The following is a 23188-nucleotide window of genomic DNA, read 5'->3' as shown; positions in this document are numbered from 1 at the left end:
CATTGATGGTTTCTATTGTAAATCTTCAAGTACTCAACTTTTCTTTACTGATTCTGCAAATTTGATTGTTTTTCAACTGCAGAATGATGTTGTATTGCCAGAGCTATTGGTAACTTCCAACCTTCAAGAATTTACTTTCTTTTGGTTTAACTATATCAAAGTGCATCTGTTTCTATTGAGAAATTTTGATTAGGATATGAGTTTCCTGGGCTGGAGTAGATTTGATGTTTATTTCATAGGAAACAGTTATCTATGCTGGCTTTTTTTAGTTATGAAAATTAAGGGGGTCTGCTGATCTTGCTGAAAATCTGAACTGTTGGTTTTGGTTGGTAACAGACAGAGTACATGGTAGATATGAAATGTGAGGGTTGTGTTAAGGCTTTCAAGAAAATGCTACAAGTTGATGGTGAGACTTTTGAGCTACTAAATTATACTAGAATTTTATGCTGTTTTGCCTCTCATCAGTAGCAATTATCTTATGCTTAATGGGGTTTTCCTTTAGGGGTTAAAAGTGTATAGGCGGATCTCAACACCCAAGTCGTTAGCTGTGCATAGTTGGTCATTTTCCCTTTTTTTTCCTACAAGAGTTTGCTTACAGTAAAGAGACTTTACATGTTAAGTTGATGCCAATTTCAGTTTTTGCTAATGAAAAAGCTGATCTCTCATACTTTCGAATCAAAGTATGGGTAAACTTTTCATTTGTTTTAAGTCTAATTCTTTTATCTGATTACCCTTTTACTCATGGTTTATGAACTTGAATTTGCATGTTGTCGAAAGTCTAGCTATGCCTATGAAAACCAAGCATTACTTCAATGTACAAGGTTTATATATATGTTTACTGATTTGGCTTTTCATTAAATTTTATATGGATTATTTACTTGAGATCAAATTTTATTCCCTGATCATGCCCCTTGTTATTCGCAAAATGATTAACTAATCCTTTTGATATAATAAACTGATTTCAGTGGGAGAGGAGAGGCAGCAACCAATGCACCCAAGCGGATATTGATCAAGTGCGAAATGAGTGGGGGAAGTTTGTTGTCAACACATATGTGCATGAGCCATGAAGTAGCGCGCTTGTTGCTGGTCCATTTTTGCTAAGGAAAGAATCTTTTTTTGTGCTCATTGTCATGCATCATGTGTTGCATGTTTTGGAACAATGGATATATATGTATTAGCTTTTTGATGTCCCAAGTAGATGGGCATGCACTAGAATGCTTTTTTTGTTTAAAATGTTGGGTTCAATGATTAGTGGTTTGCAATGTTTATATTTGATGGTTTGCAATGTTTATATTTGGTATGTAAATGGATCAAATGCACAATTTAATTCAGGAATGGGATATGTTCAAATAATCAGACAACAGAACAAATATAATGATAACTGCCTGTTGTCTGAATGACCAAAAATGGGGACATATCACACTGCAATCATTTGTATCATACATCGGATTTTAACAAATCACTGTCTTATAATCTACACTCACACAACAGAAGCAATTAAACTCTGTTGTCGCAAAGTTAATCAGACAACAGAAGAAATTGAATTATGTTGTCCCAAAGTTAATCAGACAACAGATATAGTCCAAAAACTGAAGTTTGAATATCAGTCAGACAACACACAAAATAAAAGTCCGTTGTCTGAAAAGCTCAACATACAACAGCTTCAAAACTAGCACTGTTGTCTGAAGGCAGCGCCACAACTGCCGCGCAGGTGCGCCTGGCATCTGCCGAGCCACCTGCTGAGCCATCTGCCGAGTATCACACAACACATTTAACACATAAACGTTGTCTGTATGTTTCTCAGACAACTGTGTTCCACCGTTGTCTGAATTTTCAACAGACAACGGCTCGGTCTACAACGGTGGCACTCCAAATCAGACAACAGTTTCTGTCTGTCGTCTGATACGTTTTTTGGCATAGTGTGAAATAGGATTCAAACTGTGAATCCTCATCCTCCAACCTAAGAAAGGCTTTTCGGTACTTTATTGCTATGTCTAGCATAAAGTACGTCGAGTTCCATCTAGTGCAGACATCTAAAGGCACTATCCCACCCTTGTGCTAGACTTTTTCTTGAGCTGCACACTTACGGAATTTTTCTAGCCTAGCAGGACTTGACCTAATATACTTGACACAATTTCTGATCCCCTCTATTGAGGAATCCAGCTCCTGCATTCCATCCTTAACAACTAAGTTAAGGATGTGACAGCAGCACCTCATGTGCAGAAATTCCCCACGTAAAACCAACTCTCTCCAATTCCCTATCTTTTCTCTCATGTAATCTAAAGCCACTTGCTTAGGAGATGCATTATCCACGACAATTGTAAATACTTTCTCTATTCCCCACCCAATTAAACAGGTCTCAACTAGCTGCCCTATTGTCTTGCCCCTATGGTTCGGTATCACAGAGAAATTAAGGATTCGTTTGTGCAGAACCCAATCATCATCAATGAAGTGGGCTGTGAGAACCATGTAGTTGATATTTTGGACCGAAGTCCAAGTATCAGTGGTTAGGGACACTCTCTGACCATAGGTGGCTAAGATATTTTTAATCTTAGTCCTCTCCGATTGATAGAGATCCCAGATCTCTCTAGAAATGGTCCTGCGGGATAGTTGCTTAAACTGTGGCTGAAGTGTTTTCATGAAATCAATGAATCCCTGCCCCTCAACAAAGCTAAAGGGAAGTTCATCCCTAATGACCATCCTAGCACAAGCTAACCTAGACACATCTTGATCAAAAGACCTTGCAACTAACTTTCCCCCAACTTCCCCAGACTCAAACACTAAGTTTTTTTGCTTTTTGGCTGGAAGGTAAAGTGGGCATTTCTTACACTGATAGAGCATGTGATTTCTCATCGAGCTTGTGCCGTTGGACTTGGAGTGCACCAGGTAAGTCTGCGGGCAGTAGTTGCATTTCGCCTTCGGCTTCAACATCTTTGTACCATCAGGGTTCAGCAGCTTCGTGAAGTGATCCCATGCCACACTTTTGTTCTTTCTCTTTGAACCAGACAAAATTTCAACCTCCGACGCAGCAGTAGGTGTTGCAGCAGCACCAGTAGCAGCAGGCTGAACTGGAATGCTTGAACTGGATGCAGTAACACTAGTTCCCATGCTAGAATCCATATCAGTTCCAACGGTAAAAGCTCCAGTATGTTCTTCCATCATCTGCATTATCAAAACAAAATTTCATTAATAAACACATACCATTAGAATGAAACCTAGTCAACAAAATTTCATAGCCAAAAACCCACAGTTTATCACAGAATCACAGTTTATCATTAACAGTGAGATCACAGATCATGGAGATCACAGTTTATCTTAAACTTTATAAACCCACAGTTTTATCTTAAACTTTATAAAACATTAAAACCCATAGTTTTTCACAGATCAGTGAGATCATAGTTTATCACAGAACCACAGAACCACAGAACCACATATAATTAACAAAGCCAGTATCACAGTTTAGCACACAATCACAGATTATACAACCCTATTAACAAAACCCCTAATTAAAAAATTCAAAACCCAGGACGTTTGTTCGAAATCCCTACATCAGAAAGTTGTTCGAAATCCCAAATATTAACAATCAAAACATGAAAACACACACAACATTGTTCGAAATCCCTACATCAGAACCCTAAGTCCCTAAGATCAAGACACAAAATCAAAAAAATTAAAATGAAAAGAGAGAGAGGACGACCCGATTAGGAAGAGCGAGAGCGAGATCCGACAGGTTTTGGGCTTTAGAGCGAAGCAACAAGTGATTAAAATGAAAAGAGAGAGAGGACGACCCGATTAGGAAGAGCGAGAGCGAGATCCGACAGGTTTTGGGCTTAGAGCGAACGCAACAAGTGATTGAGAGAGAGGTGGTTAGGGTTTTTTGAGAGAGAGGTGGTTACTGGTTAGGGTTTTTTGAGAGAGAGGCGGAGGGTGAGTGTTTCAGTGTTTGAGAGAGAGAGGCGCAAATGAGGCTGCTCGATAAGCTCTTTAGGGTTTTCAATAGATCTTGTGATCTGGTGAGGTTTAGCCTACTCAGTGATTGTGTTCCACACCAATAATATGAAGACAGGTATAAAATATATATATATAAAATAATTAAAATATAATTATTTATATTTCGGTTCGGTCCGGTTTAAACCGGTCGGTTCAAGAATGAAAACCGAGGCCGACCCGGTTCACATCCGGTTCGGGCCGGTTTTGGAATATTTCGGTCACAAAGCTATCGGTTCGGTTACCGAACCGGGAAAACCGGTCCGGTCCGGTCGGTTTCCTGCCTCAAATCGGTTTTCTGCCCACCCCTACCACAAGGTACAACACCTCCTCTCAGCGATGAACCGGGGACCTTTTAAAGTGTCACTCTTCCTGGCACATCTCGATCTCACAACTACACTTTGGTATCGTAAAGGGACTTTTCTTTTGGTATCGCATTAATACCCATCTTTTTAGCCTCTCTAAGGCCAGCAGCTTTTTTTTGGGTTTAATCTAAAATTTGGAATCGTTTGTAATGAATCAAAGATTGCAACTTGGTTGCAACCCAATCTCACAACTTGTGGGTATGCCTCTAGATATATTGCAGTGTATTTAAAGCCCCTCGCGGCTATAGTTATAGGGCAACAATTGAATTCCAGGCAAACTCGGCAACGCTCTCTGACACAACCCAACAACTCAGTCATAGCAGTCCTCCCGGTATAGTAGCTCCGTCAGTATTGCAACTTGGTTGCAACCCAATCTCACAACTCCGATCCGGTATCGCAACCCGGTGTTGCAACTTGACCTCCGCTTCAATTTGGTATTGCAACTCTCAGCTCTTGGTATCGCAACTCTCTTGCAGCTCGATCTCACCACCAACTCGATATCGCAATAATCCCCTCTCAGCGGTTCGTGAGTGTGTATGGTTAAGAACTATCATTGCACATATTCGAGGGATTAGTGGTTTGAGTTCTACCACTGAAGAGCCTACTTGCATTTATGAACACAATGCAGCTTGCATCGAACAGATGAAGCTAGGTTATATTAAGGGTGATAACACAAAACACATATCGCCAAAGTTGTTCTACAATCAGCAACAACAGACCCTCCTCAAGATTCAAGTGAATCAAGAAAGGTCTGAGGAGAATGTGGCAGATTTGTTCACCAAATCATTGCCCAAGGACACATTTGAGAAACATGTGAAAAGCATAGGAATGCGAAGACTTTCCAAGCTCACTTGATTAATGTAATGATCAGGGGGAGATGTAGACGTCAGGGGGATTCTAACACACACATGTTATTCTCAAATGTAGAAAGTGCGTTGTGCTCTTTTCCTTCGACCAAGGTGTATTTTTGTTCCACAGGGTTTTTATTGTTACTTGGCAAGGTTTTTAGTAAGGCAACAACTCATGCACCATTTAGTCTTTGACTTGGCACAAGGGGGAGTGTTAAAGGAAAAACATATTGTGTGCCTTCATCAAAGAAACAGACGAAGAGGGAATCAAGCAATTACAAATCACAGCTCAATCAACATTTAGTATCATCAATATAATTGATATTTCCGTTGTAATCCTATCCCTATATAAAAGGGGTTATGAATGAAATGAGTAGACCAATTCCAATCCATTTTTACTTTTACAGCCCTTTGTTTTTCATCGGTTTCTTTTGTAGTTAAATATATTAAGTTCTTTTTTATTTTTTCAACTTCTAAGTGAAAAATTATTTTGGAATTGAACACCTTTTTTTTTCTTCCTTGCATTAACATTAAGGGTTTTTTGCACCAACAGTGTCTGGAGACTTGGGTGACTGACAATATGATACCCGAACTTACAAAGTTATCAAAGTAATACCCAGACTCAATTTTTCTTATCAACGTAGTACCCACGGCCATTTTCCGTCAAGGAGCCGTTAACTTGACCACGTGTGACGCACGTGAGTAGCAAAATGAGGGCAAAAATACTGATTTACCCTTTATTTAACATTTTACTTATTATTAATAATATATACCTATTTACTCTCTTTTTTTTTTATCCTCTTCACCTCTCGTCTTTTTCCTCTGCACTCTTGCCCAGTCCCCCTCCCTTCAACTTCCTCTCTTCAACTTTTTCTTTTGATCTAACCATGAGTTTTAGTGACGCACAAATGGATCAAACAAGTAAGACCCTTTTCTTTCCTCCTCTATTTCCCAATTTCTGCTTTCAGCTCTTCAATTCTGACCCAAGACGAGTTGAAGAAAATCGCCGCCTACAAGGTCGTCGAGTCTGGCATGATCTTCGGTCTCAACTCCGGCTCCACCGTCAAACACACAGTGGATCGCTTGGGCGAGCTTTTACAACCGGGAAAAGTTCACAACATCATCGGAATTTCCAAGAACACCCACCAACAAGTCATCTCTCTTAGAATTTCATTATCCAACCTCGATCCTCGATCTCGCTATCGACGGTGCCGACGAGGTGGATCCCCACCTCAACCTAGTCAAAGGCCGCTGCGGGTTAGAAATTCGTGCTGGGTTCAAGAACATGAACGAATCAAGGATTGCTGACATTTTCTTCTTTTGCTTTTTAGCCGGGTTCAAGAACATAAATATGATGAATTTCTGGGTTCAAGTGTTGCAATCTAGTTGTTTTCTTGTCTTTGAATCTCGAATGTTTGTTTTTGTGTCTAATCTTGATGTTGGGGGTGTCTAGCCTTGATAATTTGGATGATAGCCTGAAAGCGGAAGGTTTTGGAATTGAAGGAAGAGTTGGACTATGAATTTGTTAGTGTCCTCAAGTCCTTGGGGTTGGATGTGGAGATAAGATCAAAAGAATCAATTGAGCAAACTTTGCCCTCAGAAGTCAAGGCCAAGATTGAAGTCAAGACCATATTTTTTCTGCTGGGTTCATGAACATGAATGAATCAACATTGTTGTGATTCTTTTTTTGCTGGGTTCAAGAACATGAAGATGAAGAATTGTTGGGTTCAAGTGTTACCAACATGAATCTGCTGATGTGGTAGCCTTTAATGGAATTATAGCAGATCTGTTGATCAAATTTACTTGATTTTGTTGTTTGAGTTTGTACTGTTGATCAAATTTTCTTCTTTTTTGTTCTTTAAGTTTGTATCAATTGATTGGAACTCTAGAGAGAGAAAGATGGCATCGTAATGGTTTGCTGGGTTTAAGAAGATGAACTTGAATGGCTTCAAGAACATCAACGTTTGCTGGGATTCGTTTTGTTTTTTCGTTTTGGTTGCTTTTTTGCTGCATTTCAGATGATGAACATGGTTGATAAAAAAGAAAAAAGAAAAAAAAATGATGAACATGGAGTTTCGGGAGGAAAGGGAAAAACCAATTATTTTTAATTTTGAATTTATTTATTTAGGGTTTTATGGAGTGAAAAAGTCTTTTTTGCCCTCATTTTGCGACTCACGTGCGTCACACGTGGTCAAGTTAACGGCTCCTTGACGGAAAATGGCCGCGGGTACTACGTTGATAAGAAAAATTGAGTCTGGGTATTACTTTGATAACTTTGTAAGTTCGGGTATCATATTGTCAGTCACCCAAGTCTCCAGACACTGTTGGTGCAAAAAACCCTAACATTAATGTAGGGGTTTAATATATATATATATATATATATATAAATTTGTTCGATTATATGAATTTTTTTATGTGAGGCCACATTTAAATTATTTGTCTCAGGCCATCAAAATGTCAGGACCAGCCCTGACCATGACAACCCTTGTACTTCACCACACACATGACATCCGGTCAATCATCTGTAGTGAATCTACGCCCCGATTCTGAACCTGAACCCAGATTCCGGGTCCAATAAGTCAGAGTTTCACCGCTTCGGCCATAACGGAGAAATTTTATCGAAAATGGCTGCCTTCGAACAAACCCTAGCAGAGCTAGGTCAGAACAAACTAAAACTGGTATATTTTTTTCACATGGGACCCATGTATAGCTATCTTTCCTCGGCAAACAAGGGAAGGCTTAATTTGGTCCGCAGATTGATTCCCTATTTAAAAGCATTAGCATCAATTAGAAGAAGAAGAAACACGCCGCAGACGAACAGAACTACATCTTCTTTATGGCCGCCAACATATTTGGATCACCTGATCACATGCCTGACCTTATTATCGACAAAATTCTTAGAGTTCTTCCTACTAAAGTTGCCATACAGGTGAGCTTTGTTTCTAAACAATGGGAAGGTGTAATGTCTTCAGCCCCTGCACTAAATTTCGACGAGGATGATGATTTAGACCGCCACAACCTCAATTGCTGCAGTGATTATCTACATCAACACAACAGGTTCATCAACTTCTTGCAAGGGTATGTAGAATATCGTGACAACACAAAGCTCATAGACAAACTAAGGCTTCACATGAGGATGTTCACGTGTCAAGATGCTGCAACCATTAATACGTGGTTAGAACTCGCTATAGAGGGAGATGTGAAAGAGTTAGATATCAGCCCTAAAATGAGTGTTGACCCAAAACAATATAGAGAGGATGCGCTTAGTGAGCGCTGGGTGGAGAGATACGACCACTATTGCTGGTACCGCATACCTTGGGTGACCCTTGTTAATGCCAAATCTTTAACTAGTCTAAATCTGGAGTGTATGAGAGTTCCGGACATTCGAGCTGAGGTAGACATTGAACGTGACCACCCCTTATTCCCCTTTTTGAAAACCATGTCCTTCACAGCTGTGACGTTCCATGGCCATAGTTTCTTCCCTGTACTATGGGAGTCCTCTTCCATCGAGTACTTGTCATTAACTGCATGTTCTTTTGAGAACCATGACCCTACGTGTTACATTGAAGGTTCGAGTCTCAAGTGCTTGGAAGTTAAGCATTGTCATGGTCTTAAGTGTATTATTGTTAACAAAGCTTTCAATCTCGAGTCTCTTACATTTGTTTCACCAAAATGTATAAGGGTGTCAATGTATAATACCCCCAACTTGAGAAAGATCGATATTTGTGTTGATGAACTCGGGGAATTATATTTACGGCAATGCCATCGTGCACTAAAGGCCACCATCAATACCCAAAATCTCAATCAATTCAGATTCTATGGTTCATTGGAAGCCCAAGTTTCTGTTAAAGCATGTTGGAAATCCATAATTTCAGTTTCGGAACTTTGGGATGAAGAATGGTTCTGTTCAAACTCGACAAATTTGTCTACTCTGATGGACTTCCTTAAAGGATTTGGCTGCAGCAAGAAGGTGTGGCTGTGTACTCGTGATTTTAAAGCTCTCATCTTTCCAGAAACTTTTAGGAAGACCACCGGCACCCTCGCTACACCGTTGCCTAAAAGTTGCATTCTGAATGTGGCAATGCTGAATCCTCCAACAGCGCGCAGTAGAGACTACTGGGACTTGAAGGACTCCATGAATTGGATTGCGCATTCTGCACGGATTGTTAGAGATAATCCCCGATGGCTCGTCAAGTACTTGGAAGAAGGCGGAAAGCAAGCAAACTAGGCCTAGACAGATGGATCATGCATGAGAATGATGTTGGTGCACATTTCAAGCCTCCACCATTCTTGGGTTTCTTTTCTTTTTAGTTCGTAGCACTTTGGAATTTAGATAGTTACATTTTATCTTCAATAAAACTCTTCATGCATGAAATTTCAAGTAAACAATGAAGACCTCTATTTTCTTTTGTTTTTGTTTTATCATGATTCTGTTCTTTCTTTTCAGCACAAAAGATGGATAAATTAGCATATTATATGATGTCGACAGTTTCTCTAAACAAAGACAATATACAAGATTAGGTAAAGTTAGTTTTGCTCCCAGTTGAGTTTTTTTTTTTCTTCCTCTTATACAATGCTCCCAGTTGAGATATTGATCAATATAGCATACTTTGTTTAACTGAGAGTCTGAGACAAATAGTCGGCATATAATATTGCCCATGTTCACAAATATAGTGGCAAACAGAAATATGACTGTGAAAGTCAGAATAAATGCCAATAAGAAAAGCTTCTATTGCGATCTCCAAAATAATCAAAACAGAAACTCGGTAATTGATACTCCACTGATACATGATTCACTGCCATGAGAAAAGAGCTAATACAATATGGATACAGCTCTTGTAAATTGACATTAGAAGATTTCTGCTTCATCTCGGCTTCAAGTTTCTTAGTAGATAATGGCAAAACAGCTTGTTGATGGAGCTGATTGGCATTTCCTCACTCTCTGCTGGAATTTCTCTAACAGCCTCAAGCTCTCAAGCTTCTGTAGCACCTTAGACTATGAGAACCTTCCATGAATCTGCAATCAAATCAAACTGGCTTTAAACACCATAGAAAAGTGTTTCTTCCATGCCCTCAGATGTATATTCTTTCACAGAAAACACCTCAGCATGGCATAACTCTGTGTCATTACGGATCCACTCAGATGCCTACCACAACCGTGCTTGAACCTGACCAAAAATATTGAATCAGAGAAAGGGAGTTTTCTCATGCATCTGGAATGAGACAAGTTAATCACCTATTTTTTTCATTATATCTCATTATACAGGATATGGTTTCAAATAGTCGACAATAATTGAATCAAGAGTCCCTTCCCCTCCATCCTGGGGCGAGCTCCTTCCAAGTTCTCCTACTCTATAATAAGTTTTAAAGGAAATTGCCGACTTGTTAAAAATCACCCACATACCTGTGTTATTGCATCCCTCAAGTAGTAAGCCTCGGCACAAGCCTTGAAGACCCTGTCACAGAACGAGGCACATATAACTGGAGGTCCTTGCTCTACACCAATGCGAGGACCGCAGATGGAACATTCCAATAATTCCATAATTGCAAGAATTCTGAGCCAGCTTTCCCTCTTGAAGACGACTTTCTTATGGATAGCAGTGCAGGGTGTGCCTGCGCTACATGGCAGCAAGTTTCTTTACGGAATACCCTGCAAAGCCCTTGGGTCTTGTGGAGCCTTACATGCTATCACAAATCAATGCTCTCTATCTCCTTTACCTCCTGTGACTACAAGTCCTCTCTTTCTCATTTCATCATGCAAACCTAAAATGGCAACATCATTACCCTCATCACAATACCCTCTTATCAGAATACCAAAGACATGACGGTCAGGAGTAATTCCTCTTTTCAACATATCATTGAAAACCTGTTGTGCTTCAACCATGAGTCCCTTGCTAAACCAAAAATAAGTGAGCTATAAGTAAACAGATCAGGGCTGATGCCCTCTTTAACCATTTTATTCTTGAGTCTCAAAGCCTCGACCAGATTACCCTGTCTGCATAGCCCAGCAATCCAAGAAGTGTATACATATTTGTCTGGAATAAACCCCATTTCGGACATCACTGAAGATTGTCTGCATAGCCCAACATATCACTGAAGATCGTCTCAACTTCACTAAAGTTTTCTTCCTTACACATCCCATCAATGAGCACAGTATATGAAATCTCATTAGCCTTTTCCTTGCAAAAGTAGCCTCTTGCCTCCTCGAAATGCCCATGCTTGCATAAGCCGTCCATCAAAGCTGAAAGCACCAAAGCATCTGGTTCAAAACCCTTTGCTAACAATCTGTAGACACCCAAACCTGCTTTCAAATTGCCAGCTTTGAAACATACATCCATAATGGTCGTCAACAACATCTTATCTGGAGAAAAACCACTCATGGCGAAATCATCTGTAACAACCCGCATCGCATTATCGAACTGACCATTATTACAGAGGCCTGAGACCACCACTCCATATGCAGCGGCATCAAGACTAACCCTTCCATCCCATATTTTACTCATATACTTCATGGCCTCATCTACATTTCCTTTCTTGAAATGCCCATCTATCATTGAAGTGTAAACCGCTGAACTAGGCCGAACCCCATGTTCCACCATTTCACAAAACAAACGCTTAGCTCTTTCCAACTTCCCATTCTTGCACAGCCCATCAATCAAAGCACTATAAGTCACCACATTCGGTAAAAATAACGATTTCTTCATTCCCTCTAGCAATTCAAATGCAACCTCCAAATTACCAGCCTTACAATACCCATCAATCAAGCAAGTAAAAGCAAACAAATCCGGCGACACCTTATCCTTCACCATATAACCATACACCCTATACCCAAATCCAAATCCCCCATCTTGCAAAACATGTCTATCAATGTACTATAACTAATCACATTCGGTTCAAAACACTTCCACATTAAACCGATATACGTAAAGATTATAACACTTGTTTCCTCATCTTAACCTTACAAAACCCACTAAACAATGTATTGAAAGTAACCAAATCAGGCCTACACCCTCCTACCCTTATCCTCCTCATCAATATGACAGAGTTTGCAGTAGCCATTAATCAAACAATTGTATGTTACAATATCGGGCCGGCACCCGAAAAACGGCATTGAAATTGTGAGCTTCTGGGCCGAGTTGACATGACCCAGTTTACACAAAAAGGAGATAACTGAATTGAATGAATAGGGGTGAGGTTTGTACCCTTTGGAGACCAAATCAGAGAGGATTTTGAGAGAGACGTCACCGCAGTTGGACCTATTGAGATCAAAAGACATTGGGGCTTTGAGGTTCTTTGCAAGCGAGCGAAGAATTTGAGGGTTTGTCTGATCATTCATGGATGGTGTTCAATTTGTGCTGAAACTTAGAGGATTTTGAACTGTGTTTTGGAGGGGTTTAGGCTTAAACCCTAGACAGAGAACGATGCCGTTTTGGTTTTCTCATTGCTGTTTTTTTTTTTTTTTTTCCATGACACTCTTATTGCCGTTTTTCTGAAATGGGAGATGGGGTTTTCATTTTGGCTTTGGTCACAGAAGTTGAAATTATATATGCACCTCACATTTGAACACCCATCATGCCTATATTCTCAAGATTGAAATCATATAATATTTTATTCTTTATTATTATATTACTAAAATTAAATATAAATCAAAGAGTTTGAAAAATTGGTCATAAAATTAAAAAGGGCTAAATACTAGTTAGTACCTTGTGGTTTAGGTCTAAAATCAATTCAGTCCATGGACTTCTAATTTCATCAAAAACACCTCTGCACTTTCAATTTTGATCTAGTAGGTCCAATTTGTTAATATTCTGTTATGGATTCAAGTTATAGTTGGATTATTTGTTAAAAAAACTATTTATTTTGATAGTAGGACTCACTCCTAAATTGACTATGCAGACCACCTCGACACCACATCATAAAACATAGGCCATATATGAGCCACATTAACAAGTTAAATAACTCAATTGTCGGAAAACTAACAAATTGGACCTATTAGATCAAAATTGAAAGTGCTGGGTGTTTTTTATGAAATTAGAAGTTTAAGGACTGAATTGATTTTGGACCTAAACCATAGGGTAGTAACCAGTATTTAGCCCAATTAAAAATTTTAAAGCACCGCAATCCCACGATCATTTGGTCTAATTTCTCATAAATAAGTGATATTTATGAGTTTGATTCAAAGATAATTAGTTGTTGCATTTGAAGACGCAAATTCACTATCTATTTAATCAATCAAGATTTTTTGATATTTCATTATATTTGAGCGCAATGTTTAAAATATAGGTATACTTGGAGTGTGTCCTAATGATTTACTCTATATAGTGGCTCTCTAAGATGCAACTTCATATGCGTTTTCTCTAAAGTTGTCGGAAAAAAAAAAAAACTTAATTGTTTAGCAACTTGTTCGATTTATGAAAATCTGTAATTAGTAATGAAACAATTTCCAGCTTCTCTGAAGTTTCTTGACTTTTTCTATGTGGGAACCTCCTTGAATCCTTCTTTTGCTGCTGTCCTCATCTACCAGCTCGTTCGCGACTTAAAATAAATAAATAAATGACGAAGAATGAGGTCTGCTCTGGGCACCCAAGACAACTGCTATGGACACAGGTCCTTCCAATACTGGGCAATGCTCCTTCAATCCTTCATGCTTTAGACACAGTCAACAGATGGTAGTAGCAATCAAGCGTATATCTTGGCCTTCCATCAAGAATGAACAAATTTTCACGGTGGGGGAACCACAATACACATGTCCCTCTTCTAGAGCTTCAAAGACTTATTCATGCCATTGTCCAAGAACTGACATGTTCTTGGCATGCCAAAATATGCAGACAAATCAAATTTCAATTATCATGCATATATAAGCTGCTAATCGCTGACCTATTTTTGAGGAGGTATACTCACTCAATTGGGCATCTTCTTATATGAACAAGCTCAAGCAAGCTGTCGACGACCATTTATTGATCACATGGAGTCTTATATATGGATAACTCCAATCTCTCTACAATATCTTCACCACTTACGAACGGCTCCAGATAAGTTCTCATCTACACCCTTTTAATTTGAGCTAATGATAGACTTCACATGCTTCATTAATTACTATAATCTAAGCATGCCTATAAAATGCGATAATTTTAGTAGCATATTCACTACGCCTAAATGTTAATGCTATGCTTTAAATGTCTCCGTGATTATTAAGCTTGCTTACAAAATGCAAAATATTATTTGCATCTCCACAACAAAGACATGCTAAACACACGCCATGATTTTATCTTGATTATATTGCTACATACATACATGCGATACTTGCTCCATATACTGCTACATGCTTAGCACCTCTATTGCTCATATCTACATGAAATCCCACTAGAGAGAATAGTCCTTGCTCTCGCTACAATAAATGTTCTTGATACTGGGGGGCCTTGTACACCAAACTCGCCATGCCTGAATGGCATAAACTCGCCATGCATGAATAACATACACTCGCCATGATAAATGTTCTCAGTACTGGGGGGACTTGTACACCAAACTCGCCATGCCTGAATGGCATACACTAGCCATGCATGAATGACACACACTCGCCATGATGAATGTTCTCGATACTGGGGGACTTGCATACCCTACTCGCTATGTTCCAGAGGCATACACTGGCCATGCTCTAGCAGTATCTTACCCATGCTATAACGTGTTATCTATGCTTCAGTGACCTATACTCGCCTCACTTCATAAATATATTATGTATGCTTCAGCAATATCTTATTTATGCTTCAGCAACATATTATCCAGGCCTCAGCGATATCTTCCCCATGCTTCAATGGTATCTCATCTATGCTTGAGCAGTATGTTATCTACACATCAGCAGTATATTATCTATGCTTCAACACTCATCTATGCATCAATGATATATCCTTCATGCTTCACCAATATGTTCTCCATGCTTCAATAGTATCTTATCTAGACTTTAGCGATATATTATCTATGCTTCAGCGGTATACTATTCATACTTTAGCGATGTCATACACATGCTCCCGCGATATGTTATTCATGCTTCAACAATATCTTGTCCATGCTTCAGCAGCATCTTACCCATGTCTCAGGTGACCTATTTGGCCATATCTCAGTGCAGCGTACACTCACCATGCTCCAGAGGCGTACATTCGCCACGCTCTAGTGGCGTACACTGGCCATGTTGTAATGATATACCCCCAATGCTTCAATGGCATACTCACAATGCTTCAATGACGTAGTCCCAATGTATCAATGGTACACTCGCCATGTTGTAATGACATATCCCCCATGCTTCAACGATATACTCGCAATGCTTCAATGACATACTCCTAATGCTTCAATGACATACTCCTAATGCTTCAACGACACACTCGCCATGTTTTAGTGGCATACTCGTCATGCCCCAGCGATTTTCTTCGCCATGTTTTAGCAGTGTAATCGCCATGCCTTAGTAATGTACTCGCTATGAATCAGTGGCATATTCTCGCCATGCCCCAATGGCACACTGTAGATTCTCGCCATGCCCCAATGATACTCAACACATATTTGTCATGCTGAAATGGCATACTCTATACTCATGCCTTAGAGGCACTCTTTGGGCTCTACGCTCATGCTTGGCAGTATACTCTTGCACACCCACCCATGGCAGTATTATCTTGGCTTATATACAACCTTATTATATAATCCCTCCAGGACTCTACCAATTCTCTAATGATCGCCATGTATTCTCCAATGATAGCCAGATATTCTCTAATGATCGCTATGTATTCTCTAATGATTATCGCCATGTATTCTCTAATGATTGCCATGAATTCTCCAATGTTACCCCTGTATTCTCCCATGATCGCCATGTATTCTGTCACTGGCTTTGGCAGCTTTCAAAGAAATTATTTTCATATCACCATGTCTTATCTCTCTCCACCAAAATATCGCTAAAGGCATGGGCAAGCTGTATAGCAATCCCAAACTACTGCTTAATGCGTAATCAAGCTGAAATGACTATACACATTAATATCGCTAACAGCTGGTTGTGCTAATATAGCACTATAAGTGCTATCACTCGCAAACCCTTGTATTGCCAACACTATCAAAGTGAAATGGTTAAATGCAATGCGATCAAGGTGAAATGGCCAAACGCGATAAAATTGAAATGACTAAACATGATCAAGGTGAAATGCCTAAATGAAAGGCGATCAAGGCGAAATGCCTAAATGAAAGGCGATCAGAGGGAAATGCCTAAATGAAAGACGAACAAGGCGAAATGCCTAAATACCTAAAGGCGATCAAGTATAAATGCCTAAATGAAAGGCGATCAAGCGAAATGCCTAAATGAAAGGTGATCAAGGGGAAATACCTAAATGAAAGGCGATCAAAGTGAAATGCCTAAATGTCTAAAGGCAATCAAGGCGAAATGCCTAAATGAAGGGGCGAAATGCCTAAATGAAAGGCGATCAGGGGGAAATGCCTAAATGAAAGGCGAACAAGGTGAAATGCCTAAATGAAAGGCCATCAAGGTGAAATGCCTAAATGAAATACGATCAAGGTGAAATGTCTAAATGCGATCAAGCTGAAATGGCTAAACACATGATCAAGATGAAATAACTACATGCATGGTTGTGGTAACATAGCCTAGCACTATCCTAGAAAACATCCAATATCACTGCAGGAATAATTACGACACGCTCTCCTTTATATGATATCACCATGTGTTATCTCTCCATTATCTGATATCGGCATGAGTTATCTTCCTCCAATATGCGGTATCACTATGTTTTATCTTTCTATTACACGATATAGCCATGCTTTATCTCTATTATACAATATTTCTATGTTTTAGCTCTCTATTATACGATATGGCCATGATTTGTCTCTCCAACACGCGATATCGCCATATGTCATCTCTACGTTATATGATATCAGAATGAGTTATCTTTCTCCAACACGCGGTATCGCCATGTTTTCTCTCTATTATCCGACATTGCCATGTTTTATATCCATTACATTATATCGCCATGTTTTATTTCTCCATTACATGATACGATATTGCCATGACTTCTCTCCATTATACAATATCGCCACGTCTCATCTTTCTCCATTATATGATTGCATGCTATTACATGCAAAACGAAAGGCTGTGCCAAGCTTAACAACTGCGATATCACCACATACATTCTAGCCACTATCAGCTACATTCATTACAACCATTATCGCCTTCATGCCAAAATTATTATATCGCCATATGCAAAAGTGGGCTGACATAACCAAGGTTATCCCAGCAGACTAAGTGTACCAAGTACACCTTATAGCGAGCAACACCTAACACCACATGCTAGCGGACCCTGGTCCAAACCCTATTATACTGAGGGACTCGAGGGACTTGTTATCCCAAGGAAGACACTCTCGCCAAATGTCCAATGAATGCTTGCGCCGTTTTTACTTGGAAAATGAAATCACTACCCTAGTCAAGACTCCTCTTAGCTGGGGACTTGGGGGACTGGGGGTAATGGTTGTACGGAAGCCACGTGGCAAGGATACTCGCCTTGCACTTCCGATACTTCTACCAAAGACAAACTCCCCACCCAAGAGAACTCTTGACCGGGGATTTGGGGGACTTGTTGGTATAGATACCTCTTAGGCACAAGTATCGGAAGTACAAGGCTCATTAGCCACTTAAAATAACGCCAATAAAGCCCAGACATGATGGCGATACCATACACTTGTGGTATCGGGTAGACCACAGCTAGTCCCACATTGGGAACAAAGGGGTGGCAAGCTCATCCCCACACTATAAATACATGTCTCTCCACTCATTCAAGGTAAGCTACCATTCTCCACTAACTCCTACCTGGTCTACATTTTCATATTTATCTGACTTAGCCATCGGAGGGTCGAAGGCGGCTAGCCTGGTCTTCCCTCTAACCTCTGTTCATGGTTGGCAGGTACAGAATCCGGAGATGGAAGCTCTCATTACAACCCATTTCTCACACATAAACATTCTCTACGGCAATCTGACAGAAGAAAAGAGGAAAATAGCTCTAGAAAAAGTTAGCGTTCTAGATAAAAGCATTTCAAGCATGAGGTTCACCATAGCTCAACTCACAGGGTACAAAATCGATTACAGAGATATAACTCTCAAATCATGGGAAAAAATTGCTGAATATACGTATCCTCCCATTCCCTTAGGTCGGTCGACTCTTGATTCATGCTTACTACATAGCTTATATTCTTATTGATACAAGACTACTATGTTTCAGTGTCCCTGCATGCTGTACATACGACTTTAGTTAGACCTAATATGATGTTTGTTCTTTTCTTCGAGTGCCTGTAATATGAATAATTAGATTGGATTGATAGAGGGGCACTCATCTTTTCCAGGCATCACCACAGCTTAAAACTTTAGGCAGTATTCTACTACAATTTTATATGTACATATAATTCTTGATCAAATGAAGAAACACTATCTATATATCAATGATCAAATTAATGATATACATTTGTTTACAGGGTTACAAGTGTAATCGTTATATTCCTCTCAACAGAAATTGGCATAAAATACAGTTCTGTAATCAACAGATCGAAACAGGTACCAAACCTTTTTATCATCACCACCTCTACATTGAAATTTGAGGAGTCTAGCTCCTGAAATTTCAACACCTTGGTCTGGTTTTCCGGGAGGCATCTCCATTGGAAGATCCGGTTTTGCTGCATGAAAATTTAGAACCTTAACTGCTTGCCTTATGGAGGGCCTGAGGCTGCTATCCAGATGAGCGCACCACATGCTAACAATCATCAAACGCTACCTGTTTCTTGTCAAAAGCCATATACAATCTTCCATCAACAGCTGAGAGAAGCCACTCTAGCAGATATTTTTCTTCGAAACTGTTAACTGCCGTCTTTCCAGTAGCAATTTCTAACGAAACCATCCAAAGCTGAAAACATCCGTCTCTTTGCTTGCACAACCAGAATATATGTATTCTGGTGACATTTAGCCTAAAGTTCCTGCAAACCTCTTTGTACGAGGGATCAAAATCCTTAAGCCGAGCTAACCCAAAATAACCACCACTACCAGTAGAAGCTGAAAATCCAACTGTGACCGACTGTGGCAAAACAGTAGTCAGATCAACTTGGTAAGAAAGACTACTTTTCCCTTGAGAGTTGGGGGTTGTTTGATAAGTCAAAGAAACACTCAAGTTCCTAGTAGTTCCATTGTAAGAAATCAAGACATCAGTACTGCACTATGTAGGCTAGTATTCCAAGGGGTGTACAGGGCAGAAGAAAGTGAGTTCATGTTGATCCCAACGTCTATAATTTGGGGGGTCCCAGTCACTATTTTTACAAGAATCAACTTCAACAAGAACAATCTGATTCATGGTAGAATCATGGTGGTGGTATTAGATAGGCCTAAAAAGCCAGCACCTGAATTTAGTGGGATTTTATATCCAACTGGGGAAAGGAAGAATACAAGCCCATGTCCATACAGAGAAAGAGAAACATTATATGGTTTAAGAAGTAAATGGTGAAGGAGAAGCGAGTAGTGAAATCTGTGAGTATTTCTGTAGCAGAGTCCCATATCGGCACACGCTCACCATATGTGACGTGACCAATACGGTATGAGTAATCAAGTCCGTTGAACTCGGCATTATAATTACAACAACTGCAAACCTAAAGAACAAAATCATAGATCTGGATATGGTCTAACTTTCAGAAAATTTACAATTCCATAACTACAGGTTGCTATGAAGGGTAGGTAAAGTTTCTCTCAAAAACTCATTTTAAATACTACAGAAGATGCATAAATCACTTCTGCTCACTTGCTCAGACACCTTTCATTATGATTTGGCTCTCTGTAGAGACCATCAATTTAAATGACATTGTAATGCTCTATATTTATTTTACAAGTTGATTGTTATCACGGCAACTGCAAAACCTAAAGAACAAAATCATAGATCTAGATGTGGTATAATTTCCAGAAACTTTACAATAACATATTTAATCAAGCATATCCACACTTTTACAAATCAATCAAAAGGAACTTAAACATCAAAATGTATATCTCATGTGTATGATATTATGATAACTGAGTAAACAACTAAACACCCACTTTAGTTCACCTTCCATGCACAACTTTGTTCTACTGGAGAGCATTTGAGACAGAATAAATAAAGTCCAAGAAGCCAGTTCCCTTAAGAAGACCTTTACCAGTCAAGAGCTCAAAATCTAATAACAGGAGGAACCCAATCGTAGCTGCCTTCCCATTTATTATTTCATTCCTCGTTGTGAAACCAAAAGCCCCTCCTTCTAAGCCCTCATCAACCACCATTTTCACCTGATCAATTGGAATAAAGCATTACTATCTATCAAACAAATCAAATCAACAGAAGACTGCATGTGATAACTGCTCCCCCACTCCCATTTTTTCTTTTTTGCTCAAAGAAGATCGAACAGAAGATTGCCATGTTGAGAAAGAAAAAAAAAAAAAAATCTTTTCCAATGATCTAGAGTGGTTAGATTGGTCATCCGACTCTAGGCACATGGCCCCCTGGATTTCATTTTTAGAAGCAATTTTGCACTAGTTTTGCAGTGGGTTTAATCAGTTTATCTTTTTTCTAACTTTAAGGTCCCAAGCAACCTATGATTAGGAATGAAGCTAACTTTCTTAAACTTTCGTGTCAAGTAACTTTCTTCAAATATTGTACACTAATGATAAACTGTTAACAAGTACAGAACTGATATAGAGCAATCATATGTACCAATTAGAGTATAGCTAGTTTTGGACGATTCTCAAAATTTCATTCCACTTGTTGCCTCTACTCTATATCATTGAGCCAATAACTCACTTACTACTCAATCTACATGGCTGAATCGTAATGGACACATGTCTGTGTTCACTATTTTAGCAATAACGAACACATCCATATATGGCAAATTGGCAATCCAATCACCCAAGAAGATGAATTTGTTGAGTTACCTCCTCGATATTGACATCAGAAGCAGTGACACCAGGTTGAGCCTTGCCACTGAACACAATCTCGGCAGCTGCATCAGAATTTACGGTGCCGGGTTCGAGGCTAATGTAGATGTTCTTTTCATCAGTCTTGGCAGGATAAACATAAAGAGTCCTCAAAGCCGGTGTGAGAGCTCTCAGCACCGGGTTTTTGGGGTACCATTCCTTAATGGTACCAGTCCGCAGATCAAATGTGCTATCAGTTGATGGACACACTATACACCCATCCTAACCAACAAATCAATTAAGTAAACATAATTAGTTAGACTTTAGTCGAATTCAGGACCTCCCACCGCGGATAAAATAATCGCGAATAATTAGTTGGACTAATTTTAGTGATTAAATTAATTAATGAGAATGACCTGAGTGAGCTTGGCATTGAGGAGGCCCTCACTGTAAGCTCCTTCGGCCGGGGAGCGATTCTCAATGGCGAAGACTTGGTCTTTGTACCAGAGCAACAGTATGGCCTCTCCGTCCTGAACTATCACGCGCCGCTCGCCCTTGGGCAGCGCCGCCAGCGGCACCACCGGCACCCAGTTCTCCGAGGACGCTTCGGCAACAGAGGACGACGACACCTCCGACGCCTTGCACGTCGTCGTTGCTCGTCGAGGGACAGAATGGTAATTCTTTCCTAGTGCATTAACGGATGACGATGACGATGAGATGGGATGAGCATGGTAAAGAGTGTGGGGGAGGAGAGGGCGGGAAGATGGAGGGGTAGGGGTAAGGAGGTAATTACGGGGAAATGAGGGGGCGAAGGGTGAGGCGTTGGCCATGGAAGAGGGTTTGAGGAAGGGATAGAGAAAAGACGAGAAGGAGAGGAGAGAAAGTGAAGGGTGAGCATGGTTCAGAGCCAAGTGGATAACGTAGGTAACAAGTAGAGAGAGCAAAAGCTACGGTCCTCTCATTTCACATTTTTACAAATATTTTTTGCTTGTTACAAAATATTATCATGTCATAAATAATATATATCGTATGTATGTCGATAATTATTATTATGATTATTATTATTATTATATTCTCAACTGTTTAATCGTTGAGAAATTTTTCTATGTTCCCATCACACCACCTGACATATGTGACGGGAAATCCTAATTGGTCCACGTCATCTTTCCTTCCCCTCCGTTAAACCACCCGTCTCATCTGTTACCTCTTCAGCTATGAGATCTCTTTCATGAAGAACAAAAAAAAAACGATGAACACCAGAAAGTCTAAACCTTAAATCCAAGGCACTATCCACAAATATATGATATCTAAATGGATCAATACAAGAATTTCGTCATTTTAGATCGAGTGACAAAAGAAAATGGTATTCCTACATGTCTACTGTTATGTTAAGAAGAACTGATATTCAAACAAGAAGGAATACAATTGATATGAACATCCAAAAGAAGGAGGGAGAAGTCTTCCTGGAAGACTGGGTTTTGATCATTTAGACTTCCAGTGGAATAATCAAACCCCAAATCTAAGAGAACAACAACCAAGCACCCGAATCAACTTGACTATGGAAAGGAGAAAACCAGGAACGTCCTCACTGGTCAAATCATCACTTTGATGTTTAAATCTTTCAATTTGCCAAGTCGTCTTCACTTTATTGTTCAAGTATTACTGGCATGCAGTTTGGTTCCCAAGTGCTTCTCATAATTGCAAATGGTTAGGGAGAGATGAACTTCCAGATCCAGATCCACGTTTACTGTTGTGTTCATATTTTTTATATTCCTCATAGAAGAGATAACAGAGGTGAGGGGTGGTTTAACGGAGAAAAAGCAGTAATGACGTGGACCAATAAGGATTGTCGTCACATATGCCTGGTGGAGTGACGGGAGCATAGAAAAATTTCTCTTAATCGTTCGCTTATTTGTTTTCTTAATGTTATTATATTTAATATATGATGTGTCCAATAAGGATACCTTACAAAGAGTATTTCAATTAAGAGTACTCATAATAGGAGTAATCAAAGATATCTGTCCAACGATTAT

The 23188-nt window shown here is 39.6% G+C and overlaps 2 protein-coding genes across 3 annotated transcripts; both read right to left on the bottom strand.

The window, feature by feature from the left end:
• Positions 1 to 9919: 9919 nt before the first annotated feature.
• On the bottom strand, positions 9920 to 12138 carry LOC121051910 (pentatricopeptide repeat-containing protein At2g01740-like). Of its 2 annotated transcripts, XM_040515519.1 has the most exons (3): positions 10605 to 12138; positions 10303 to 10368; positions 9920 to 10217 (listed from the first exon to the last, which is right to left on the bottom strand). In XM_040515519.1, exon 1 carries the CDS (start codon positions 12007 to 12009, stop codon positions 11260 to 11262), a length of 750 nt encoding a protein of 249 aa, XP_040371453.1. In that variant the 5' UTR covers positions 12010 to 12138; the 3' UTR covers positions 9920 to 10217; positions 10303 to 10368; positions 10605 to 11259. The 2 variants fall into 2 exon arrangements, with proteins under 2 accessions (XP_040371453.1, XP_040371452.1); XM_040515518.1 differs by having other exon boundaries at positions 9920 to 10368.
• A 7896-nt stretch (positions 12139 to 20034) lies between these two features.
• Positions 20035 to 22056, bottom strand: LOC112183384. Its single transcript, XM_024321746.2, has 3 exons — positions 21572 to 22056; positions 21174 to 21437; positions 20035 to 20531 (listed from the first exon to the last, which is right to left on the bottom strand). The coding sequence occupies exons 1-3, from the start codon at positions 21983 to 21985 to the stop codon at positions 20337 to 20339; spliced, it is 873 nt and encodes a 290-aa protein (XP_024177514.1). The 5' UTR covers positions 21986 to 22056; the 3' UTR covers positions 20035 to 20336.
• Between the last annotated feature and the right edge of the window lie 1132 nt (positions 22057 to 23188).

This window comes from Rosa chinensis, chromosome 2 (genome assembly GCF_002994745.2).
Source record: "Rosa chinensis cultivar Old Blush chromosome 2, RchiOBHm-V2, whole genome shotgun sequence".
NCBI lineage: Eukaryota > Viridiplantae > Streptophyta > Magnoliopsida > Rosales > Rosaceae > Rosa > Rosa chinensis.
This window is presented reverse-complemented; position numbering and strand designations above follow the sequence as displayed.